Raw genomic sequence first — 25,186 nt, forward strand, 5'->3', positions numbered from 1 at the left:
CTTCCCTGGTGGCTCAGTGGTAAAGAATCCGCCTATCAATGCGGCAGACGTGGGTTTGATCCCTGGTCCAGGAAGGTGCCACGCACCACAGAGCAAGTAAGCCCATGTGCCACAACTACCAAGTCTGTGCTCTAGAGCCCAGGAACCACAACAACTGAATGCATGTGCCACAACTACTGAAGCCCCCGCACCCTCGAGCCTGTGCTTCACAACAAGAAAAACCACAGAAGCGAGAAGCCCGCGCACAACTAGAGAACAGTATACCTCCTCCCTTGTTGGAGGTATCAGACACTAAGGCCAGAGAAGGGGAGAATATTTTCATTGAGTCAACCTTTCGGCTCTTCTCAAATCACACCACACAAACATAAAAACTATGCCAAGGCATAAAGCTGACACTGTTTATAGTTGTCATTACCTCAAAAGTTTACAGCTTTCCAGGAGAAAGGAAGAAGGGGGGAATCTCCCTCTGGGTCCAGGCTATTTCTCAAAGCAGAATCAGGATTACAACAGCCAGCTTACAGCTGTGCCAAGAATTAAGCCATAGCTCCTAGGAGAAGTGTGAGTGAATTGGCTAATGCTACAGAGACCAGAGGTTGAAAAGGTAACAGAAGAAATACCAAATGCAGAAGTAACGATAGAACTAGAAAACCACAATTCTGCACCCCCAATGAAGGAACAGATCTAAGCAAGTTTCATCAATGGCTGCTAAAACCATTAGTTGAGATGACCACACCTAAATCCAATCATCAATTTTCACATCACTAGAAATGGGACACACATACTCCACATTTCCTTAATAAAATAAGATGTAGCATCACCTATGAATTATTCTTGCTCCCTTCCCCAAATAAAAACCCTGAGCCCTAATCTAATCACTCCTCTAGCTGTAACCTCCAGAAAATATGAAGGGTAAAGGAATGTGTTAAATCACATCGTGGGGAAACAATCTGAAGAAGGCAAATTGAGAATGTGGGCAAAGGACAAATGACCTGATTTCTTCAACAAATGAAAGTGGTAGGGTGGGTGTAAGAAAGAGAGTGGGAGAGCTGTTATAATAGGACTTTAAAAACATATGTCAGTGCAATGAGTAGACCTGTTCAGATCCCAGTTTAAATATTGGTTTTCATTTTCATTGTTAATTGTTTAGTCACTAAGTAGTGTCCGACTCTTTTGTGACCCATGGACTAGATACTCCTCACCCAGGAATCAAACCCACATCTTCTGCATTGGCAGGTGGATTCTTTACCACTGGGAAGCCCAATTCAAACATACTCAAATATATTCAACCTTAAAAAGACATCTTTCAGAAAACTTGATAAATTTGAACATGGACTGGGTATTAGATGATATTATGGGAAAACTGAAAATTCTGGTGGGTGCTGAGTATTAATGGGCTTTCTAGATGGCGCTAGTGGTAAAAAAAAAAAAAAAAAAAATTCACCTGCCAATGCAGGAGACCCAGGAGACACGCATTCAGTTCATGGGTTGGGAGGATCCCTTGGAGAAGGAAATGGCAACCCACTCCAGTATTCTTGCCTGGAAAATCCCATAGAGAGAGGAGCCTAGCCGGCTATAGTCCATGAGGTCAAAAAAGTGTTGGACACGACTAAGTGACTAAACAACAATGACAGAGTATTAACAGGTAAGATGATACAATGCTTGGAATTTAAAACAGTAAAAGCAAAAACAAATGAAACAAGGTTGGTAAAACACTGGTGGGGGGTGCTCAATTTTCTGTTCTCTCAACTTTGGGAATATTTAGAAAACTTCCATAGTAAAATGTTTTTTGGTTGTTTGGTGTTTTTTAAGTTAATGAACATTCATGTACAGTAGTCATAATAGGTAGTCGTATCCCTCCTCCTCATTTTTTTAAGGCCTGATTTAATTCAGAAGATCCAGATAAGCAAAGGAAGAGACAGTTCTTTGCACAAACCATAAAGAAGGTAAATTGGCAGCTCAGCCAGGTGTTTAGAAGCCAGCAGCAGCAAGCAAAATACAGAGGGTTGTGTGAAACTTTGGGATCTTCCACAACTGGCTTGACAAAGACAATGTTCCCAAGTTCCCCACCCTGAGCACAGACCTGCTGGCCGGTTTCCCACTCCTCAATGCCAGCTGGCTGCAAGGGTCTCAGAGACTGTGCCCCCGGCTCCCAGGAGCAGAGGGCAGGAAAAAAAGAGGCGGCTCTACTTGCAGATGGAGTCGACCATCTCTGAGCCAGCTGGCCTCCTCCTAGAGCTCCACACAGAGAGGCCCTAGGGGCTGATGCTCCTCACCCCAAGCCCGCCAGCCTGCAGACACTCACTGCCATGGTACCAGGGGACTGGGACCCAGCCACTCTCTGCCCACAGTGAACACTTCTACAGAATGGAGCAGACTGATCAAGTTATTTGTTTCTAAAAACAAAAATGTAAATTGGAAAAATGAATGTGTCTAAGTACTAGATATTAAGGAATAGTTAACTTTGCTTGATATGATAGTACAACTGTGGAGGAAAATAGTCTTGATGCCCAGTAAACTATGAAGGGGTAATATGTCATGATAACTCTAATGGACTTAAAATACTTCAGCAATGAAAGATGCCAACATGTTAACAATTACTAAATATTAATAACATCATAGAACTAGACTTAAAGTAAAATTAGGAAAGGCAGCATGGTGCATGTGAGAATATGCGAAAGCCTATCACAACTACTTTCACATTTTATGTATTACTTCCAGCCTTTAATCTAAAAAAATGTATATTCTGGAATAACTGCAATCATAATTGTATTCAGCTTTTTCCAGTTAATATTTTCATAGAGTTTTCCACTGTGTTATCTTAATAATTATTTTTAACATCACTTCATAATGTGCCATAATACTGATATTCCCCTAAATAAAACTATACCTTGTTTACGGCCATATCACCCTGAACCTGCCAGGTCTTTGAATACTTCACTGCTTTTTTCTATAGGATTTATTGCTGCAGTGAAAAACCATGTGCATATAGCTTTATGCTTTTGTTAAAATGTTTCTCTAGAATAAATCCTCAGAAATGTGAGTTCTGAGCCTATATATATAGCCCTGGAAGATTATCCATGTTGCTGGACAGATGACTTAGACCATTCGGCAAAATGTATTTGCATCAATTTCAGAAGATTACTATTGTTTTCTTAAATTTAAGGATCTTGTCATGTGCATGTCTTTGATTTCTATGAAAAAGAATATGTTTGTACATCTCTGTTTACCAGAAACTTGGTTAATATATGCCATTTAGCTATTGGAACCATGAAGCTTTCTCATAAATTTCAATGAGCTATTTATATATTGCTATTACCCTTTGTTATTGGGAAAACTAATATCTTTCTTGGATGACAGCTGTGTTCTTTATTTAATTTTGATATTCAAATGCATCAGGCTTTATTTCTCAACAAAACAGAGTATCTCTAAGATCATCTTGACCTAAACTGCATTTGCCAAAAGCCCATTGACAGTGTGATACTACTGAACACTTTGTAACTGACCTACCAGGAGTACACTTGACTCTCACTCTTGCTCACAAAATCCTCCCAATGGTACCTCCTAACTATTCAACTCGATCCTCTCCTCTCCATCCCTGTAACCAAAGTACCACATCATATGTCACCTGAAATGTTGAATACAACTGCCTCCTAGCTGGTCTCCCTGCCTCCAACACAAATAAATGTCTTGCAATGCAAACTGTTGGTCCACATGGCTTACCTCTTCCAGAGACCCTCCCTTTATGGCCCCTGCACAACTGTTAGATCTCTCAAAAACAATTAGTAAATATTCTTTGAATATTTACCCGTGCTAAGCACTTTGCAAACAGTACTTCAATTAACATTCACAAGAATGCCTTAAATACAATACCGTTGTTCCCATTTTACAGATGAATATGCCGAGGCATATAGAAGTAACATCATTTGACTAAGTTCCCACAACTGGGAAGATGCAGAGCCAGTATTATAAATGTTGGTGGTAGTGGAGGTCAGTCGCTGAGTTGTGTCCTGCTCTTTGCGACCCCATGGACAGCAGCACACCAAGTTTCCCTGTCCTTCACCAACTCCCGGAGTTTACTCAAACTCATGTTCATTGAGTCGGTGATGCCATCCAACCATCTTGCCCTCTGTCATCCCCTTCTCCTCCTGCCTTCAGTCTTTCCCATCATCAGGGTCTTTTCTAAAGAGTCTGCTCTTCACTGACTCATGTGCTGAGACATATAGAAGTTACATCATTTGACCAAGTTTGCACAACTGGGAAGATGCAGAGCCAGGATTATAAACATAGCTCTGCCTAACTCCCAAGCCCAGAAATATCGTCTTAACCACTGTACCACACTTCCTCAGAGATAGATCCTCACCTTTCAGCAGACTGTGTGCTTGCCACTCTGCCCACGAGCAGCACAGAACTGCCTCGAATTTCTCTCATACATCTGTGCTGCTTCTCCACTCAGTCTCTTCCGTCAAGCTATCCTGTCTGTTGGAAATGTCCTTCCATCTCTCTTGACATTTGCCCTGTATGACTCCTACCCATCTTTTAAGACTCAGTTCAGGTGTCACCTCCTCTGAGCAGCTTTTCCCTATTTTAACTCCTTCCCCACCTTTCCCCTCTTCTTTATCTGACCAAAGAGGTATCCTTCTTCTGTGCTTATCTCCATCATTACACCCAGCACATTGTGCTGTCAATATCTGTTCCCATCTTTGCTTCCTCCACTAGACCACAAGCAGCTGGAGACCATCTGAACCATCCTGCGACCCCAGCCAGTACAATGCCCGGCATGTAGCAGGCCCTCAGTGCTTCAACACAGTGTCCAGAAGACTGAGAAATTCAAAGAGCATTTAATCAATTAGTTCTTGAATTCTTGCTGAATATCTAAGTATTGTACCAGGGATATTATAAGTGCAAATAACATATTTCATGTGCAATATGTGCAGTTGACAAAATAACTAAGTGACCAAAAAGTCCCACAGACTATCTGCTGTGGAAATTCAAGGAGGAAAAGACCACCTTGGGCGGGGACAGTCAGAGAAAACTACAGAGAACAGGAGAGATTTTAAATGAGGGCTGAAAGATGAATGAGGCTCAGAAAGCAAAGCCACAGAGCAATCATCTAAGTCTAATGTTTGAGGAAATGTCTAAGCTGAGGACCATGGCAAGCGATGAGAGTCAAAGCTGAGAAGATGCTCTTCTTCCTCTTGATCTTGTAAATTCATCTTTGTAAGTTCAGCCATTCCTTTATCTACATGCAAGATGCCAGATTTAAGTTTTATTCCCAAGCAGTTAGCCTTCCAATGATGAGCATCTCAGAACTCTTCAGATTACATCCCAGGACAGAAAATCATGGAAATGTTTCTATATAAATTAAAAACCTAGAGACTGTTAGATCATGAAACACATAATAATGATAAAATGTCAGAAACATGTGCAACCCCAGGTAATGAATTCAATGACTATCCTAAGGTCACAGAGGTCTTCCTACAAAATACATGTCATTCTGTTTACATCAAACACAGAAAACTCATTTACAAGTGAATGTCATTTTTATCTTTGTTCCATGGCCAAGTGCATCTCATTTGCATTCGTTTGTTTCCTTGCTGGAGTGCCTGCCACTGTTCCACAGCTGGTACGGGTTGTGCTCTGTACCTGCTACTTACCATAGACCCACACTCCAATCACCCAGTTACAGATCTGAGTCATAATCCCAAAGCTGGTTCTGCATAAGGTATTTTTAAGTAATACATATCATAGGGAAATCAAAACTTTATGTAGTATAGATAGAAAAGAACTTTAAAGATTCAAATACATGCACCCACAAACATATGCTTCCATGTTAGACTAGGATTAGGATTTCCCTGTTGCCTGGCCTAAAGAATAACAGTCCTATAGCTGAGTCTCCCTAAGGATTCTTTGCCAAGTTCCCAAGAGAACACAAGAATGGAGTGGAGGCCCCATTTTTATCTCCCTTTGCACAATATGGTCAAGAGGTAAAAGTGCTCTGAGTTTTCTAACCACAGAGAAAGGGAACAAGCTGAGCAGCCAGCCAGTCATCCATATCCTAGTGGTTGGTCTGGTTCAGATACTATCCTGGCCAGCTCAGTCTTCACTGACGGCCTCCCCACTATAATCAGAGTAGTGACACCTTCTGAAAAATAATCTGGTCCCACCTACAGAATCACTTAGTACAAGTTATTCATTGAATCATTCTTTATAGAAAACAACCCATTTGTCCATCAACAGAACAACGGTTAAATAATCTATGTATGTTTACACTCTAGAATACTATACAGAATGAGGAATCTCTCTTTGGACTGTTATGGAACTACATCCAGAGTATATTCTTAGAGGAAAAAAAAATCCAAAAGGTACATGGGAAAAAACTCCAGCTTAAGAAAGGGAGGAAAATAAAAATACATCCATTTTTGGGTGTTTATACTTATAAAATAAACACCGGAAGTATACAAGAAACTAAAATAAATGTTTATGTAGTAAAGATCCAGAGTTTGTACCTTTTGAAACTCACAGGCTTTCTTTTTTTGGTCGGGGGACCACTTTAAAAAAGACAAAATTAGATACAAGTCTTAGAACAAGCTTGCTCCAGGGAGCTTCATAATAAATCTTCCCCTGAAATGACTTCTAGAACTGGAGTGTACAGAAATGAGGGAGGACTAAGAGGTCTAAATATAAACCTATTTATACCTATTTATCTTTGAACATGTGAACATATTATCCATTTAAAAAGCAAAATTAACATTTTAAAAAATACCTATATCCAGGCTTCAGTCATTCAAAGTCTCACTCCTTCTTCACCTCCTTCATTATTTCCCAATCTTCTTGTTCTAGTTTGGCTTCATTGTGCTGCCTTGCATCTACTGAGATTCTGCCTCAGCCTGGCCCTTTCCAGATGGTAACGTACCTGGCATTCTATTTTGATTGTGTCCTTGTGTTTCTCTCTTTCTGATCACCCTTGGTTCTACCATCAGTAGAGCAGCTTCAAGGCAGCCCAGTTCCACCCCTGCACCCTGCATGGTGGCCCAGACTCCCAAGAATGCAGCCTGCTACTCATGAAAAGAGTTTGAAAATTGACTGAACTACACCACAGATGATCAGTCCCAAGGGATGCTATGACACTGGGGGAAAATTTTAGGTATTTACTCAGGAATTGGGTGCTTCTCTGGCAGTACACAGTTTGTCCTGAAATATTCAACAGAATAAACTACCATATCTTCCTTTTTAGGGTCCTCAGGATAACAGGTGGGCCACTTTACACTCATCCCTAGACACACGTCTTTGTGTTTAATAAGACAAAGTCAGGCTAGACTAAACTGAGCCCAGACTTATATTTACCAAAATTCAAATAATTTCAAGTATATAATGAGGCAAAGATGGTCACTAACTTAACTCTGGTTCCAGCTTAAAAAGTCTAGGAACCATTGTTCTTTCAGTCCACCTCATCATTGTCCTGTAAAACATTCACTTGATCCAGTTATAAAGTATTCAGACTGAATTTCTGAACACTTCCTATGGCAGATGATAGTGTTTTAAAGAGGATATATAGTATGTTAAGAGTCAGGCTTGGATTTGACAAGCCTAGGAATGAATTCTGGGACTATTTCTAGCTGGCTAGCTGGCTGAGCAACATAAACTTCATTTCCCTTATCTGTAAAGTAGGTTGTTACAAAGATTAGATGAGACAGTGAAGATTTAATAAACTGAGTTATGTCCCAAAAATACAATCAAGGCAAAGCTAATTTTTTTATCACTTAATAAGAATATTGGCCAGTATGTGTAACAGGATGCTCCAAACTATCAAGTTACATCAATATCAGTAATACACACATTGATTTTGGAAACAAACCTAAGATGCAATATATATACAAGCACCTATAGATGCAAAGTTAGTACCCTGAATTCATGCTGAATTCACATTTCAGCATGTTAGCTTTAAATAATTAAGAAAGCCTACCCTATGAATCCCCTCATGGATTTTCTTTTCTCTGTGTCTTCTTGGTTGTTAGGGCCTTTCTTTCTCCAGCTTTCTGAAAATCACAAATAAACTTATAAAATACGACATCCTGTATTGACTCATTTCTCATTGGACTGACTTTTAGCATACCTGAAAGCATTTTGTTGCTCACAGATGTGTTCTGCTATGGTTCAATGCACTCAAGTTAAGCTTAAACCTGACCTGGTCATGTCTCATTTTACCTTAAGGTGATAATTCAGGAATCAACTGCTCAGTGTCAAGTACAGAATCTTATCTTTCTGCCTGTTGTCAGGGATATTAAAAAAAAAAAAGATTAAAAATTATCTTTGACCGTCCATGTTTTTATGTAAAGCCATCTGCTATTGCATCTCTCCTAACTGTATCTCCTGTCACATAAGACATTTCCACCTAAGGCTTTCTACTCAAATCACTGGAATTGAGTGCCTCCCATTCAAATACAACTTGCCATGGAACACTGGATCTTATACCATTCTCTACTTAAACTAACCTCCAGGAACATTACTGTACTGCCAACATCAAAAATAGTAAATAGTATAGGAAACCATCTCCTACAATACTGAATTATGCACAAGTGTATGTGGATACCAAAAAGAGAGAGAGAATGTTCATGATATTTAGATATTGACTATATTTTATTTTTAATAAAGTTTCCTCTATGTGAAAACGTTCCTTTCAATCTATTTCATTCGAATCACCAAAAAAAAAAAAAACCCTCTTTTATGCTATCACATATTCTTTAACCAATTTGTGCTTTAATTTTTATTTACATGAAACGCTTAAAACGGAAATCATTAAAACATATTAAAATAAAATCGGTGTCTTTAAAAGGTTTACACGCATACACAGAATCCACCCCCTCTTGATCCCTTTTTGAAGGGCCCTCGTATCGTTTGCAAGCCAAAGGCATTGACAAGTTGTCTGTCGTACAACGGTTACACCTAATTTGAATTAAACTACAGTCGCAGATGACAGAAGCGCTCCTTTCATCTTTTGTAGGAAGGTCACCCAGCGCAGAACGAGCGCCACGCTCCTTCTGGAACTAAACACGTTGGCCCCGCCGTCTGTTGAGTCCTCCCTTCACAACCCACACCTGGGTGGCCAAGGGTCACGTCTGACCTCCCAATGGCGCCAACGCCTCTGCACTCTTCCCTTTGAGGAAGCAGCAGATGGCAAGGGCGCGCAGCGCTGGTGCCGCAGCTCTCAGCCATGGCGGGCCAGGACCACCGAAACAAGGACTAGTCCGGCGCCTGGAACTCTCTAGGTCGCCTGCTGGATGCCACGGGGGTGCCTCGTCTCTCTGGCTTCCGGGCACTCGGAATGTACACCGAAACGTGGCGTGACTCCCACACTTCTGCCCGGAACCCAGCCCAGGAAACCCTCGTTTCCAGGGAAAACTAAGCTGCAAGCAACACACACGCAGAATGACGCCTCGACACTCACCCAAGTGATACGGGCACTCGGCCTGGGGTTCTCGCGAGGCAGCCCCTACCCCGAGCTTCGTGCACGACCAGCCCGCCACCAATAGCGACCCCTGTTCCAAGGGATGAGCCAATGGGAGCGCTCGAACTCAACGGGAGTAGCCAATCACCGCCCTCTCGGCTCTGGAACCCCGCAGCCAGTTCTACTACTGTTCCTCCAGCTCCCCGGAACTGCAGTTCTAAACTGGAAGTCCACCGCCGTCCACCTTCCTCCATCAGAGTCTGCTGCTGCTGCTGCTAAGTCGCTTCAGTCGTGCCCGACTCTGTGCGACCCCATAGACGGCAGCCCACCAGGCTCCCCCGTCCCTGGGATTCTCCAGGCAAGAACACTGGAGTGGGTTGCCATTTCCTTCTCCTCCATCAGAGTCTAGTCAGTAAATAAACTTTCCCTAGAGTAGAGCCTTAGGAAGTTGCAGCTCTTGCTGTATGCTCCGTATAGGCAGGACCTCATCTTTTGTGCATTCTTCTGCTAAAATTCATGGCTCACCTCAAGCACAGCCAAGCTTTCCAAAAATTAATGAAAACTGATGAGCATTCTTCTTCCCGTTCACGTAACCGCTATGAACCATTTAAACCGGTGTCTGAATTCAAAATAGAAAGATGAATTAATAAGGAGCTTGAAGAAATTTCTCTTCAGCAAAAGTGTGAAAGGCCTTTATTTACTGAAGTTGGCAAGAGTTTGTCTGGTGCTAGAAGTGAACCCAAGAGAGCGAGTGCCCTGCAGAAAAATGCTGATGAAAGGGCGTCTCCCCTTATCTCGTTCGTTGATGTCTTCGAAATGAAACCACGAAGAGTTGTTGCTGCTGCTGCTGCTAAGTCACTTCAGTCGTGTCCGACTCTGTGCAACCCCATTAGATGGCTAGAGGTTTGTAAATACTGTTTGAGAGCTCACTGCGTGTCAGCCTTGATTCTAAAAGCAGTCTACCTGAATTAACTCTCATTCAGTCTTCACAACGACTTTACTGCTTATTGCAATCTGTTTTACAGATGAGGAAATTGAGAAAGATTGGCCCAAGATGTCAAGCAAGTGAGAAACGGCGGCAAGCCTACAACCTATGTATGGATGATTTATTCAGTTAGCAAAACATTTTAATGTCCAAATTAACTAGGCCTAAACAACCCAGAGTCTTTCACTTCTAAGAGGTATGTATTCTCCTGTTTTAAAAAATCTTTTGGTACAAAACATTCAGTTAAAATCTCAGAAACTTCCAGTGTCCTTAGTGTAATTTTCACAGTTAGCTGCAGTCATCAGGATGAGGATTGAAGGTTGGGGTGGTGAGTGAGAGTGGAGAGAAAGAGATACAAGACTGAAAGAAGTAACCTGAGAAACACTAAGACGACTGAGCCACTTAAAATTAGTAGTGTCTTTACTGATTGGATGTCACCAATTTGATTTCATCATTAAAATAAATAATTGCATTAATTATGTATGATAGTATGCACACATATGGACAAATACATAGGTTATCTGAGGTAACCTATGGAGAATTACGAATGATCTATGATTAAGAGTTTTTTTAATCTATGTTCAATTTTCATTTTTATATTGGAATTTATTTTAATAACATCAATTAATAAAGAGGAAAGTGGAAGCCTGGAAATTGTTTTATTAAATATTTATCCATTCTAAAATGTGTTTCCTTTCCAAACTGTATTTTTTTTTTAAGGCTATTTCACACAGAACAAGTTGTAGAACTTAGTAAAGAGCTAGGTAATTGGTGAAGGAAACATGGCTTTTATAGCAGATAAAACTTCCTATGTCTCAAATCTGGGCAACCTTTCTCAATTTCCTTGAGGACTTACACAACCTGATTTCAGAAAATTTTCCAGTATTTCTGTAAAAGTGTGGATTTAGTTTTAAGCTTTGCTTCAAAGGGCAGGACCACTAAGTAGGCAGTGATAAGCAGATGAACTAGCAGATGCTTGGGTTCACTTCCAGTTCTGTGTGGCAGGGCCATCACTAAACCTGGTAGCTCTGCAGAAAAGAAAGAATTTGCAAATGGCATAAGAATCCTCAATAAATAGTAGTATCATTGCCACCATATGTAAATGTTAATCCACGCATTTTTTTTTTTGTTCCTCTTTGGGCTTTCTTTTTTTACAAAGCAAAACATTTTCAGGTCAGCTGACACTTAAGTGAAAGTGTGAAACTTAAGTGAAAATCACTTAAGTGAAAGTCACTTAAGCTGACACTTAAGTGAAAGTTCAGTGTGTCTGACTCTTTGTGATCTCATGGCCTATACAGACTATGGCATTCTCTAGGCCAGAATACTGGAGTGGGTAGCCTTTCCCTTCTCCAGGGGATCTTCCCAACCCAGGGATTGAACCCAGGTGTCCCACATTGTGGCAGATTCTATACCATCTGAGCCATAAGGGAAACCCAAGAATATTGGAGTGGGTAGCCTATCCCTTCTCCAGCAGATCTTTTTGACCCAGGGATTGAACCAGGGTTTCCTGCATTGTAGGCAGATTCTTTACCAACTGAGCTATCAGGGAAGCCCAGCTAACACTAAAAAAAAGCCTATAATTCCAAGCATAAATTTTCCCATAGAAGAAATTTTTTTTGCTGATCACAACCCACAGAACTTATATGCCCTTCATCTCCCAGCCATGCCTCCTGCTGTGATGGGTTAGAAAAAGTCCCTGCCAGCCACCCAGTGATTGAGGCTGTGTTCCCAAATGGAAGACTGCAGGTTGAAGACTGCCAAAGTACTAGGATGCAGAAAATAAAGCACATTTTTAACTGAGTTAAATCATCAAGGTCATATCCAAGACCCTTTGGTGACCCACTAGAATTTTCCTGCCAATCTCAGGGAGGAGTGCTGCAGACCCGGGCTCTTAGGGTACCTACCCTTAGCCAAGGGGTGTAACTAATCCTCCTCTTCCTACATAACTGCAGTGAAACCCCAGAGAGCATGTGGAGAAAGGAATGGGAGGTAGGGGAGAAGGTGTTTTCCAGTTTTAGCCCACAAAATTATATTCTTTATGATATCCTTCCATTAGTTAGCATTAATTTTGTATACCCATAAATAAAGTCACTGCTCCTAAGTTTTCCTAATTATGGGCCTCCCAGTAGTGACCTTGAAGAGTATTATTGCCTCTTCTGTAAAATGGGACCCATTCAGACAGCAGGAGATTGTTGAAAGATGTACTTCAGGTAGGGGGAACCTGGGAACCTACATAAAACAAATAGATCAGCCCTTCTAATAAAATAGATCCTTCTTTAATATTTGTTGAATGAATATGAAAATGTACGAATCATAAAAGCACTATTCAAGTTTCCTTTTTTTGCTTTCCTTTTTTTGCTTTTGAGGTTCTGTCAAAATGGTACATAACAAAAAATAGTGATTCTAGGGTTGCACAGTTCTTTTTGATGAGGAATATTGTGTGTGGGTGTGTTTTTTTCTTGAAGGTCATTAGCTTCTTTCCATAAAGATGAAAACACAGCATGATTAACAATGGTTTCAGCAAACAATTATTTTGCCTGCTATCTGGGAGCCTGTGAAATGCACGTATTGAAAATGATGTTTCCCTATTATAACAGTACTTAAAATTTATTTCATGAATAATCAAAGTATTCATGTCCCCTGATTTACTGTATTATAGAGTCGCCTCAAAAGCCACTTTCAAATTAAATTATTTCATTAAAAGATCTGCTGAACCTGCCAAGTGAACAAACTCTTGTTTTTAATATTTATTTTTATTAAAGATTGCACAAACTGGAACCAAGACCAAAATACTGAATCCACTTTACATCATTCATTATAAAACAACATACATCACATTTGTTCTCTACCAAATAGGGCATTTTCTTTAAAATTATATATTGCGTGCTCTCAAGACTCATGCTTTAGATATTTTACATTTGTCATCATTCTCTTATAAATAATTGCAACTTGACCAATTTGTACACCTGCTACCACTATATATTCATTGCGTCAAGGCGGAGTCTTTGACACGAAAACAGATGAGATGGAAACAAGTGTATGGATGTCACATCTACCGAATTGCGGCTACTATTTTGCCTATGCAGTGAAATGCTAATGTAAAATACACACAGAAAAACGTCGTTTCAAAAGGCACAATTTTCTTCACAAAAAAGAACAATTTAAAAATACGCGGCAGTTAAAATCGACGCCCTCGAGGGCGCTGTGGCTTCCCATTCATGTGATCTTAAACCTGGAGAGCCAACCACCTGGGTTGGCGAAAGGGTAGCCTGTTCGCGGTGCTCAGGGGCCTGGAGTGTGCTGGAACCCGCCGCCCTGGGGAATGCTCGGAAGGCAAAATTTCTTTAAGACGCCTCTAAACCTTTGCTCAGACTTTCAGCTTCTGACCTGGGACCGCTCACTGTTCCAAATCTGGCGGGCGACCAAAACCAAACCGGTTTTGTCCGCCGGGTCTTTCTCACCATCAGCAGCTCCTCTTCTCCCACAGCAGAACCCCCTCTTCTCTCTGTCCACGCCCCCACACTTCCCGCCTTCCCTGAAAGACTCATTACTATTCGCGCTCGCCACCGCCCCCGGCCTCGGGGTCGCTCTGGTCGTCGGTGAAGCAGACGTCCACGTCGCTGTCGTTGTCGCTCTTGGGCTCTCCCGGCTCCGGGAGGTAGTGAGGCTCGGGGCCCGGGCCGTCGGACGCCTTGGGGAGCAGGTTCTGGCCGGGGTGGCGAGACTTGACGTGGCGCTCCAGGTCCCGGCGGCGCACCAGCACCTTGCCGCAGAACTCGCAGCGGTAGGGCGTGTTGCCCTCGGCATGCAGCCGGATGTGCTTGTTGAGATTGCTGGGGTCGCCGAAGGGCCGCAGGCACACCTTGCACTTGAGCGGCTTGTAGCCCGTGTGCGTCCGCATGTGGATCTTGAGCCCGTACTTGCGCGAGTACAGCTTGCCGCAGTAGAGGCACAGGTGACCCGTCTTGGGCTTGCCCGCGCCGCTGCCGCCCCCGCTGCCGCCTCCCCCGGCGCCGCCCGCCGCCACGACGGCCGGGGGCAGCGTCCCCGCGTCCAGGCGGCCGCGGCCTTTCCCGGCTGCCATCTCCGACAACTGCTGCGTGTGCATGGCGATCTCTCGGTCAATGCTAGCCAGGGAGCCCAGCTCGGCCGGGTTCAGAGCGGCCGCCGCCGCGGGCCCACTAAAGTAAGAGATGGACTCCGGATACTTGAGCAGCCCGCCGAAGTGCAGTTTGAGCGGGTAATAAGCGGCGGCGGCTGGTGAGCCGTACAGGAGCTCCCCGTTGTAGACGGTAAAGGCCGGCATGACGGCCGGCAGGTGGCTGCACTCGCCACCCGGGTAGCCTTTGAGGCCGCCCGCGTCGAGGGGTGGCAGCGAGCAGCGTTCGAGGGGCAGCTGCGCGTAACGCACTCCTGGCACGTCGGCGGCGGCGGGCGGGGCGCGCTCCACGTGCTTGAAGGCGGACGCCTCTTCCGGGGGCCCGGGGAGCAGAGGGAAGCCGCGCAGAGCCCCAGAGCAGGGCAGGCCAGGAGGCGGCGGCGGGTCCCCCGCGAGTAGGCACTTGGGATGGTGATGGTGGTGCGCATGGTGGTGATGGTGGTGGCCAGCGCCGCCAGCCGCCGGGTTTTCCCCGCTTCTCGGGTGTCCGCCTGCCCGTCCCCCGCCCAGCAGCCTGCTTAAAGCCAGGCCGGCCCCGGGTTTGCCGCCGCCCTCGTCCCGGTAGGGGTCGCCGTGCGCGGCGGCGGCTGCCCTGGCCAAGCCAGCAGGCTTGAAAGCCGAGCGCACGCCCGGGTAGAAAGCGAGGCCGCCGCCCCCCGCTGGGGAACCGCCCACGATGCCAAGGAAGTGGCCGTGTCCTCGGGCGGGACCACTCATGTCCAGAGCGCGGTCCGGCTGCTCCTTTCCCTTCTTGGACGGCCCCCACTTGGCCAGGGTCGGTGACGTGGCGGAGGGCGCGGAGGAGGCCTCGCGCTTGATGCTCTCCCGCGCTCCGCAAGCCTGAGGGACCGGTGGGACCTGCGGGTGCGGTCGAAGAGTGCTCGCCGGGGCGGCCGCAGCGAAATCTGATGCCGGGGGTTTCGGGGAAAGGCGGAGGCCATCCGCGGCCGGGGCAGCGCCTTGGCGAGCCGCGTGCTCGTGGTGCAGGTAGGTGCGGCCCCCGCCGCTGCTGAGCACGCAGTGGAAACGTAGATGTGCTTTAAGGCTGTTGGGATATCTAAACGTCCTCCAGCAGTACCAGCAAATGTAGCGCTCCTCCCCTGGGCGACAAACAGTGAAAAGGAGACCCGGTGAGAAGCAAACAAGCGAGAGAAAGAAAGCGCCAGCGCGCCCAAGGCAGAGCCCAGGTTTTGACCAGCGGTATGGGGTGAAGCATAAGTATTCTTGGGTACCGGCGAATAAGTGAGTTCGGTAGCCCCATTGTAGCAAGGACTCCGAGAAGCCCCCAAAGGCCAACTTTGTCACCATCTCCATTCTCTGGGACTACTCAGAGACCGAGAGGTGTGACCTGGGCCTTTCCAACGAAGACTTTCTCCGGGCCATCCGAGCATATCTTCATTGGAAGGGCAGTGCTCAGGGAGGCTGGCTTGAAAGAGCCGGGGAAGAGCCGAGAGCAGCTGTTGCTTTAAATCAAGTGTGGGGCTGTGCTGTGCCTGCGCCCATCTGTTGGTGTTTGCAGAATAGGTGGCGTATGTCAAGGAGTTTGGATAAACTGAACAAAGGCCAATCTAATGGTCGTGAGCGCCTCATTACCAGGCGAGACAATATCCTGTATGTATGGGCCATATGTAATCATTCCTTTTCACAGAACAATGTCTTTTATGTCCACTACCCACCCTCCCCAACCCCTCCCAGTCTTAAACACTTTGCTTGAGATTTTCCTGGAGCGTGACCAACTGAAGGACCACATCGGGACTATGATTTGCTATTCTTCAAAATTATTTGCATCTTTATTTCCTCTTTAACCCCATTTAATTTGATGGGAGAAAAGAAAAAGTCTTAGGTCTTCATATTCTAAAAACAGAAGGATTATATGCATTGTCTTGTCATTTGTTCCACCTGGTTATTAATTAACTCTTAGATAGCTGCACAAATCCAAGCTTAGTAAAATTCTTGGAAAATATCAATGTATGTGCGTGTGTGTGTGTGTGTGTGTGTGAGAGAGAGAGAGAGAGAATAATATAGATACTCAGCTTTCGATAAGTACACAGTTCTCTGTCAGGGACTACACACATGGGTTTTGGCATCAAACCTCCTTGTGTGTTTAATACTATTAACATTAGTTGTTTAATTTTGCTAGGGTCTGGGAACACAGTCAAAAGACGTGTATTAAACAGATTTTGATCACATGGTAGAAGTTAATTTTCACTTTAAAACGTCATGTTATATCGCTTCCGAGAAAGCAAGCTTGCAGTGGGGTTTCTTCTTAAATGTTGTGGTTGATTGATAATACTTGGTTTATTGATTATTGGTTTATTAATAACCAATTATTATTTGATAATAATTGGTTGATTGAAGGGAAGGATGTCCATAAGAAAGAAGTTAGTTGAGCCACAAGAAAGTATACAAAGTAAACATCAGTTTCATTAAATGTAATGGGAAAGTTAAATTTTTCCTCCTTGCACACCAGCAGCTTAAACTTCTGAAACATTACTACAGAAACAACAATGGGAGAAATTTTCAGATATGCCTCTCTTCATGTATTTCACTCCTGAATCTGGATAAAGCAAGTCATCCTTCTTTCCAGATAACTAAGGTGGAAGTTCAAGGAGCAGATTATTCTAGCTGAAGTTAAGGTAGAACAGAAAGAAAACGGAGAAAGGAAGACGATTTGCCTATGTGACCTATCCTCATTGTTTATGGAAAACAGATAAAAATCATTCCAATGATTTCAATGATAAAAATCATGTTTGTTGTACTGAACAGCCATGTAAAATAAATCTTCATAGAGAAGGAAGACTTTCTCAGTTCTCTTGGTGGGTGTGTTGATTTAATATCTTAAGTAACCTCCTTTCTGCTAAGTTCAGAACCTCCCTCTCATCACCCCTTTTTAAAGAGGGCATTTTCCGAGGCTACCCCAAAGTGACTCAGCTCTGTTCCTAAAACAAAGAGTATTTTCCTTAATCTTACTATGGAATTGAAACCCACTAGGGTTAGCCAATATTGGAAGAATTGCAGCCGTCTCTACTTATTTCTTCCTCTTTTCAGGGTTTAAGCCAATGTATGTTTTGTGTTTCATTATGTGTTTTTAGTTTATCCTAATGAGCTGACATGTTCTCTTGATTCTGAAATCCAACCTGTGCCAAACATATCAACACACCTTGTAAGTGATTTTGCCTCCTCTCTCAGATGCATCTCCAAGGTTATCAAGATTTCAAGCATCTGAAAGCTGGAGAAATCAGGGTTCAAAATAACCTACAGATTCCCCAAAAGGGAAATGGTGTCTGTTCTGACATTTGTGACCATATGATGTTTATAGGCTCTATTGACTGAAATGAAAACATGAGGGCCACCACTCAAACAAATTGCTTTTGTACTATTTAAGAGTGTCTAAGAAAGGGTGTCCTTTGCAAAAATTCCTGGCCCCCAAAGGCCAGTAGTCCTTGGAATTGTTCTATAGTGACAGATTTGAGAGTTCTCCACTATGGGGCTTTTGTCATGTTTCTCTTTTACTGGAAGAAGTTGACAAGAGAATGTTATGTGATAGAAGGAAAAATCTAGGAAAACTTTTATGAATACTGTACATACAGGTCTACCCACAAAATCAATAGAATTAATTTACAGAGGACAAGGATACTCTGAAGTGAAGTGATTCATCATTTTGAATTAATTTCATTCTGTCTTATTCATGAAGTGTTTCTTAAATCCCACACTTGTATTAAATTCTTTATTTCTAAAGGAATGAGATTAAGCAGGTGATTCAGGAGAATGTGTCAAAATATTTCACAGCATCTGTGATGTTGACTTTAAATATAACTATGTCTTTTAGAAGAAATTACAAACTAAAACAACTGGTGAAGAAAAAAGAAAATCACAGAAGCATTGTGCAATAAAAGGGAGTCTGGAAATCTTAACTATTTTAGCACCTTCCAGCTTTTTTCCACAGAAAGTGTTTCTCAGCGTCCTAGAGGAGGTTTGAAAATGTTTCTTTCTTTAGTTACTTGCTGCATTTTAATTTGCATGAATCCGCTGTGGGCTTTGGAAGGGATCAAATAAATCTGAGAAGAAACTGGGATACATCCCAGTTTCGATTTAAGTAGGGAGAGGGAAATGAATAAATACCATTTAAACGGAAGGGCCTCAGTACCTGCCAACTGACCGGCTGTAAGTACCGTAATGCTTCTAAAAAACGCTGTAGAAATCCATTACTCTCCTCCAAACCCGACGAAGAGATCCCCCTCACCTTCTAAAAGCATTCCAGGTTTGAGCTACATTTTTTGGAGCTCATGATGTAGTTATCCTTATAATATGTTAAGGCATCTTTATGGATTCTTAAGTAAGTAAATAATTGTCTCTTTGGGTATGCTATCGGAAAGGGCGACCCGCATGAAATTCATGAGTATTTTTTCCTTGACATCAAGAGCGAGATTACTATGGTCTATTAGCATTTACTGTTGATTTAAAAGCAGTAGTGGTGACGTCGCCTCTGCCCATTCCGACTGGGAGTATGAATTCAGTTTTACACAGAGTAAGAAAAAGGCCTTTCAGGTCTAGGGTTGCCCCCCCACCCCCAAAGACCAGAGGAGGAGGAGGACTGGACTCTCGCCCACCCGCGCTGGCCCTGGAGGCTCTTAGCTGCGGTACCTTTCTCGTCGTGCGTTGGAGTAGCAATGATGGGTATGTCGAACCACTGCGCCAAGGAGTTGGAATACCACACGGTCAGCTCCTCCCCTGGCTGGACGTCTCTCAGTGCCCGATAGAAGATCTGGGACGCAAGGAACAGGACAGCTTGCAGTCATTTCCTGGGTAACTGGTCAAAAAACAACTGAGAGGAAAGATTCCATTCCCAGCCCCGACGCTGTGTGACGCTGGAAAAGCTATTAGACCCCTCTGAACCTTATGTCCCACATTCTTCAAATGGGGAAAATAATAGTATCTACCTTATAGGGTTGTTGGGATGTTTAAACGAGACCTCTAGCTAAAGTGCTTTGCTCTTAACATCAGTGACAGTTTGGTAGATAGAATTGGCGGTGGTGGGGGGAAGCCCACAGTACCTGTCCTCCGGGTAAGTCGGCAATAGCTTCCAGAGTCTGTTCCTGGGGGTTCCTGGCTGCCCGGATTAACCCTATCCACTCCAGGGGGGAGCCCCCCGACTCGTCCACCAGCTCCCCTCTCACCATGCGCACCTGCAACACAAGCAGTGGTCGTTCTCCCCGGTGCCACGGCCGGACCCACAACTGGAGGGAAAGGGGAGCCCCCCACCACCCGACGTAGGAATGGTTGCGTTCGCTTTGGCCAGACCGCCGTGTGCTGCTGGGAGGAGGGTTAAGTCCTTAGGACCCTTGCTTGGGGGAGGGAAGAAGAGGAGAGGCTGGCTAGTATAACAGTTCCCCGTCTTGTTCCACCTTGACAGCGCGAGTGAAAGCATCCCGCCCGAGCGAGTCACATATACCCTGGGCGCACCTCGTACCCAGAAGTTTCTCACCCCGACCCTAGCTCTCCCTCTCGCGGTATTGAGAGCAGTCCTGATGCCAGGCAAGAGACGTTTCACAATCAATCCCAGGACACAGGGCATCCCGGGCCTCCTTTCGTGTCTCCTCATTCCCTCGGCACCGCACCCAAGTGCGGAGATGCCTGCAAGCCCCGCGGCGAAAGTATCTGAACAAAGCGGCCGCGGGCTGACTGGTCATTTAAAAGCAATTAAAGCGCGTTTAAAGCAGAAGGCGTGGTTGGCGACGAGCTAGGCTTTACTCCGCCGGGAAGAGGAAGATTGCGAGAAGAACCAGGTACTGGTCCGGCCGGCGAGCCCCCGAGCAGCGCCTTACAAGAAAGCTGTAGTCCCGGGTCCTCTTCCCAGTTCCCCCTCCCCAAGTCACCGGACTTCTGTCTTCATTCCCGGTCGCAGTTGGCCGACCGTCCCGCTGGGACGCCTCAGGGCGGCCGGGCGGGCGGGAGCCTGTTAGTACTCCTCTCAGGTCAGGGGTCGCGACGCTGTTTGGGACGTCGGAGCTGGCAGGTTGACCCTGAAGCCTCCCATCTGCGATCCTAGCCCCTCCGAGCCCGGCTATAATCGCCGGGCCCAGGTGACCCCTGGGTGGACGTTCCTGGTCCTCGGAACCGGCGTCAGAGCCGCTGCCTGGCGCATCCTCTCTCCACTCGCCCCAAATCCACAAGCAGACATCCGCAGAAGGGAACACCTGGGGAGGTTCTAGGAACTAAGAGTCTCCAAGGATAAAATTTTCGGAGACGATGAGATTAAATTATCTGAAGCTAAATTTAAGCCTCAAATTAGCTTATTGAAGGACAGAAGATTAAAAAAAGAACAAGTCCTCAACGCCTGTGTGTTGTATAAAAGAGAAAAGGCACGTTTGCCAAGAGAGGCTGGATAGGGCGGGGAGGAGGGTTGGGGGGGGTTGCGCCTCTGCGACAGAGACCCTAGCGCTCCGGGGAAATCGGGAGTTCCTAGTGGTCCCAGCACGTAAAGACCCTACTGCACCCCACCCAGGGGCTGTCCCCTCTCAGCCATATCTTCTCCCCTAGCCTGGCCCAAGTCCAGCTCTTGGTTAACGCGACTTGTGGGAAATGATCGGAGTCCCCTTCCACCTGGCAGAATTGGCAGGTAACGGCTCAGTCACCCGTTTCCTCCCCTAACCCTATCCACCCCTTTCCTAGGCTGGAAAGAAAGGGAGACGAACGAGTGGCAGAGAGCGGAGGTCGGACTGGCTAATACCTTTTTCTTGGGCCCGGGTTCCCTGCGATCTGACAGGTACTTGCCCAGCTTGAAGGTTCCGGGCACCGGCCCGAGGCGCAGGCCGGCTGGGATGCAGCAGTCGGCACTCACGCTGGTGGCCGGAGCGCGGGCGGCTCCGTGCATTGCTGCCGCCGCCGCCAGGCAGGCGCTCGGGTGCGCGGGGTCCTCGGCAGGGCGCGAGTGACAGAGCCGGAGCCGCGCACGAGCCGGCGAGCCGCGCCCCGACGTGCGTCCTGCACCCGCAGAGTGACGCGGCCGGGCATGCACTGCGCCTTTTCAATCTGGGCGTGCGCCTTTTGGCACCGCGAGCGGAAGGGCGCGGAGTTTGGTGAGAGAGTTGCGCTGCGGAGCAGCTGCAGAGTCCCACCCGAGAGGGTCACATGGAGTGGTTCCCTCAGCCCCCTGCATAATCGAGGCCTCTGAATGGCTGGCGCACAATGGTCCAGGCGACCTTCCCATTCCTAAAAATCCAATTTGTCAAGGGCGAAGAAAAGGCGCTGGTGAATCAAAGGTCCGGCGGGACCATTAATCCTCAGCATGGGGTATTGTCCTCGAGACAGTTACGATATTTTAAGTGACAAATCCACTGTATAATTTCTCCATAAATTTTACTTCCTTTTATTGTTCGCCGACAAACCAGTTTTGGGAAATAAGTGACTACTTTAAGTCTACTTGGCTGATTCCTTTGAGCCTTGGTCTACTTCAAAGATTTTTAATTCTCTCCCCTTTGGCTTTATTGTAAAGGAGATTAAACAAAGAGATGGGGACTGTTTGGAGGACTTGTTAACTTCTATTGATTTCTGGCGTGTGCCATACAGAAATTAGGCAGGTACTTGATGGGAAAACACCAGAAAATACCTACACTTTTTAAATAACGGCCATATTACCATTTCAGGGGATTGGGTTCAGGCCAGTCGTCTATTTAGAACCACTTTATCGTTCCTTCTGTCCAGTTTGAAGAGTCCGAACTAGTTTTGGGAGACAACGAGAGTTGCACCTTTGCTCCCCGGTGGCCCCCAGGCTTGCACTTTCTCTGGAGAATGGGAAGAGGCCGTGGGACTAGACGTGGGGATCGTGTGCCCTGACTACACCCGAGGATTGAAGAAGGGTTCTGCTGGCTGGGTTTTTAATCATTTCTCCCCTGCAGGCCAAACGAAGACTCAAGCCCTGAACGCTTTTAAGTTTAAAACGAGGACGAATTTCTTGGGGCGAATTTCCGCAGAACCAACAAGCCATACATTTCTTTTAAAGGCACTCTAGCAAAGGTCACAGAAAGAGGCGCGAGGCGGGCGTTGATAACAGTGCATGCGGGCTCAGTCGCTTGGTCGTGTCTGACTCTTTGCAATCCCATGGACCATAGCCCCCAACCCACCCCCGACCCAGGCTCCTCTGTCCATGGAATTCTCCAGGCAAGAATACTGGAGTGGATAGCCATTCACTTCTCTAGGGGATCTTCCTCACCCAGGGATCGAACCCGCCTCTCCTGCATTACTTCGCAGTTCAACCAGAATGCTCCTCCTTTTCTTTTAGAGAAGCCTCCGATTTGTGTGGGGACAATTACCGTATTATTGTCGAACGATAGCCGAGTGATTGAGTTCATTAGATATTTGTGACAGTTCTGCCGGCACCTACGGGGTGCTAATCATCCTGAGCACTGCTCCCCAAACGCAATGCCCAGGAGTCGGTATTCCAAGGAGGAACCTGATCCGGCCTGCTGTTGGAGGCCCAACCACTGCGCAGATGCAGGAGGACTCCCTGCTGTCGCCACGCCGAAATCCCCACCTGGCCCTGCTGGCCGAACATGTGTTTCTTAGGGCACTGGTGGGGATAATTGTGATTAACAGCAGCGGCAGGACGCAAGGTGGCGACACCTGTAACTTAGCAGTTCGTCCCACCAGGCCCTACCTGCGGGACCCTTCGTTGGAGATCTGCGTTCGCAGTACTGGACAAGGTCAAGAGACTCAGGCTCGAGCAGTCTGTGCTCCGTCACTCAAGGTTCGAGGAAACTTCGGGAAGTTGCTTCAGAGCCTCAGTCTCGTAATCCGTAAAATGGGAATAATGATGCAGCCTCTTGGTTTCCATTCTGCAATTCACTAGGGTTTATGTGAAGGTCAACAGCAGTGATCTGTAGAGTGAATGAATTTAGGGCGTTCCAAAATTCGCGGCTTGTCTAACAAGGGAATCCAAGCCAAGTCAAGGGTCTTAAGTGTATCACAAGTCGGGAGAGGTGGTGACACACGGATGGCCGCTAGGTGGCACCCCCAAGGCCAGTGTAGACGCTGCAGCTGGGACGGAAAAGAGCCAGTTGGCGGATCCGAGAGACCCTACACTGCGGTTCCTCTATCCCTGCAGCCACACGGTGCCCAGGGCTCCTTTCTAAGGGAACTGCCGCGGATTTTTTATTCTTAACCCTCCAATTGCCCGCTCTTCGGGCCGCGAAGGCTGGCCGCTACAGAGAGGAGGGAGCCTTTGATCCAGCGGCCCATGAATGGCAAAAGTCAGGGGAGGGGAGGAGAAGAGGAAGCGGCTCCGAAGAGTGGAGGGCAATAAATTTAAGCCATGAACATGTCCCTCTAACCTCTGGCCTGGCGACTCCGGGATGACACCCAGTTTAAATTACCAGTACTGTGAGCGGGAAGGGGCGACCGCGGGGCCTGGGTTCGGGGCTCCTCCCCGGCCCTCCTTAATGAGTGAAAAAGCGTGAACGACACGCGAACAATTTTATCAATAGAACCATGTAAAGGCCGACTGTGAGGAAAGTTATTTATTAATATAGCCAATTGTGGCTGGTTCCCAGCCCCGCGAGAAGAAAGGGACTGCGCCAGAGGCATTCAAACCAGCTCGCCCAGTTTTATTCTGTCCTGTGGCTCAGAGTTGAAGTTCCCCAAGTGAAATAAATTGTCCACAAAGGAGGAAAGGAACACATTTTCTTTTATTTTTCCTCCCCTAAAAAGCAAGGGTGAAACCAATCTAATGTGCCCAGTGGAGCAAGATGGGCCGTGAAAGGCTGGGTGTTAAAAGTAAAAGCGGGCTGTGCAGCAAATGGGATGGAAAATTAAATGAAATTAAATAGCTTGAACGGCCGTATTGTCCCTTATTAAAAAGACACATTAATTACATGGTCTCAGCCTTATTCAAAGACAATGTTGAGACTCAATCAAAACATTCCACTCGGCTTTTTTATGGACTGAAAATGGGCGTCCAGAGGCCCCGTTAAAGCGAAATCCCTTCTACGCCGAGGTGCGGGACCAGGCGGGTTTGTGGGCGGCCCCGCTCGCTGCCCACCGCGGAACTGCGCAGCCAACACCTGCGTGCCGGTAACAGGTTGCCCCCAATCAGGCGTGGGCGCCGGAGAGCGGCGGCCCTCCCGCCACGGGACCAGCCCACCCCGAGCCGAGCCCCACCGCGCCGCGGTGCTCTGCCGGGCAGCGCTAGGGGGCAGCCCCGGCCGCGCCTGGTGGCGTCGGAGCGCCGGGCTGGATACGCTGCCGGCGCCGCGCACGTGTAACCCGGCTGCGCTCCGCTTCTAGGGAAAGAGCCCCAGCAAGACTTCGCGCTGAGCTGGGGTCTCCGCGGCTCAAAGCCCTGGTGCCTCAGATCCTAGTGGGGCCCAGTTGGCTACTCCCCGCTCACCGCGGGCCTTGACCTTGAGGGCCCGGGTGTTGGGGAGTCACCAACGCCACCACCCTTTCGGTGCGCAGAGTCCAGAAACCCCGGGATGGAGGGAGGGGCGCGAGGTCCAGGACCTCTGGCGAGACCGCGGGGGAGGCAGAGGCCTGGGGACTCCGCCGAGCTGGGGCCAGAGGTGACCGGGGGCATGCCCCCCGAGGGTGTCCTCACCGGCCG

General features: G+C 46.5%; 1 protein-coding gene across 1 annotated transcript; it reads right to left on the bottom strand.

Moving 5' to 3' along the window:
- Positions 1-13,164: 13,164 nt before the first annotated feature.
- On the bottom strand, positions 13,165-21,582 carry PRDM13 (PR/SET domain 13). Its single transcript, XM_055591472.1, has 4 exons — positions 21,320-21,582; positions 19,644-19,775; positions 19,234-19,354; positions 13,165-15,689 (listed from the first exon to the last, which is right to left on the bottom strand). The coding sequence occupies exons 1-4, from the start codon at positions 21,461-21,463 to the stop codon at positions 13,981-13,983; spliced, it is 2,106 nt and encodes a 701-aa protein (XP_055447447.1). The 5' UTR covers positions 21,464-21,582; the 3' UTR covers positions 13,165-13,980.
- Between the last annotated feature and the right edge of the window lie 3,604 nt (positions 21,583-25,186).

The sequence above is a fragment of the Bubalus kerabau genome, chromosome 9, assembly GCF_029407905.1.
Source record: "Bubalus kerabau isolate K-KA32 ecotype Philippines breed swamp buffalo chromosome 9, PCC_UOA_SB_1v2, whole genome shotgun sequence".
NCBI classification, from domain to species: Eukaryota; Metazoa; Chordata; class Mammalia; order Artiodactyla; family Bovidae; genus Bubalus; species Bubalus kerabau.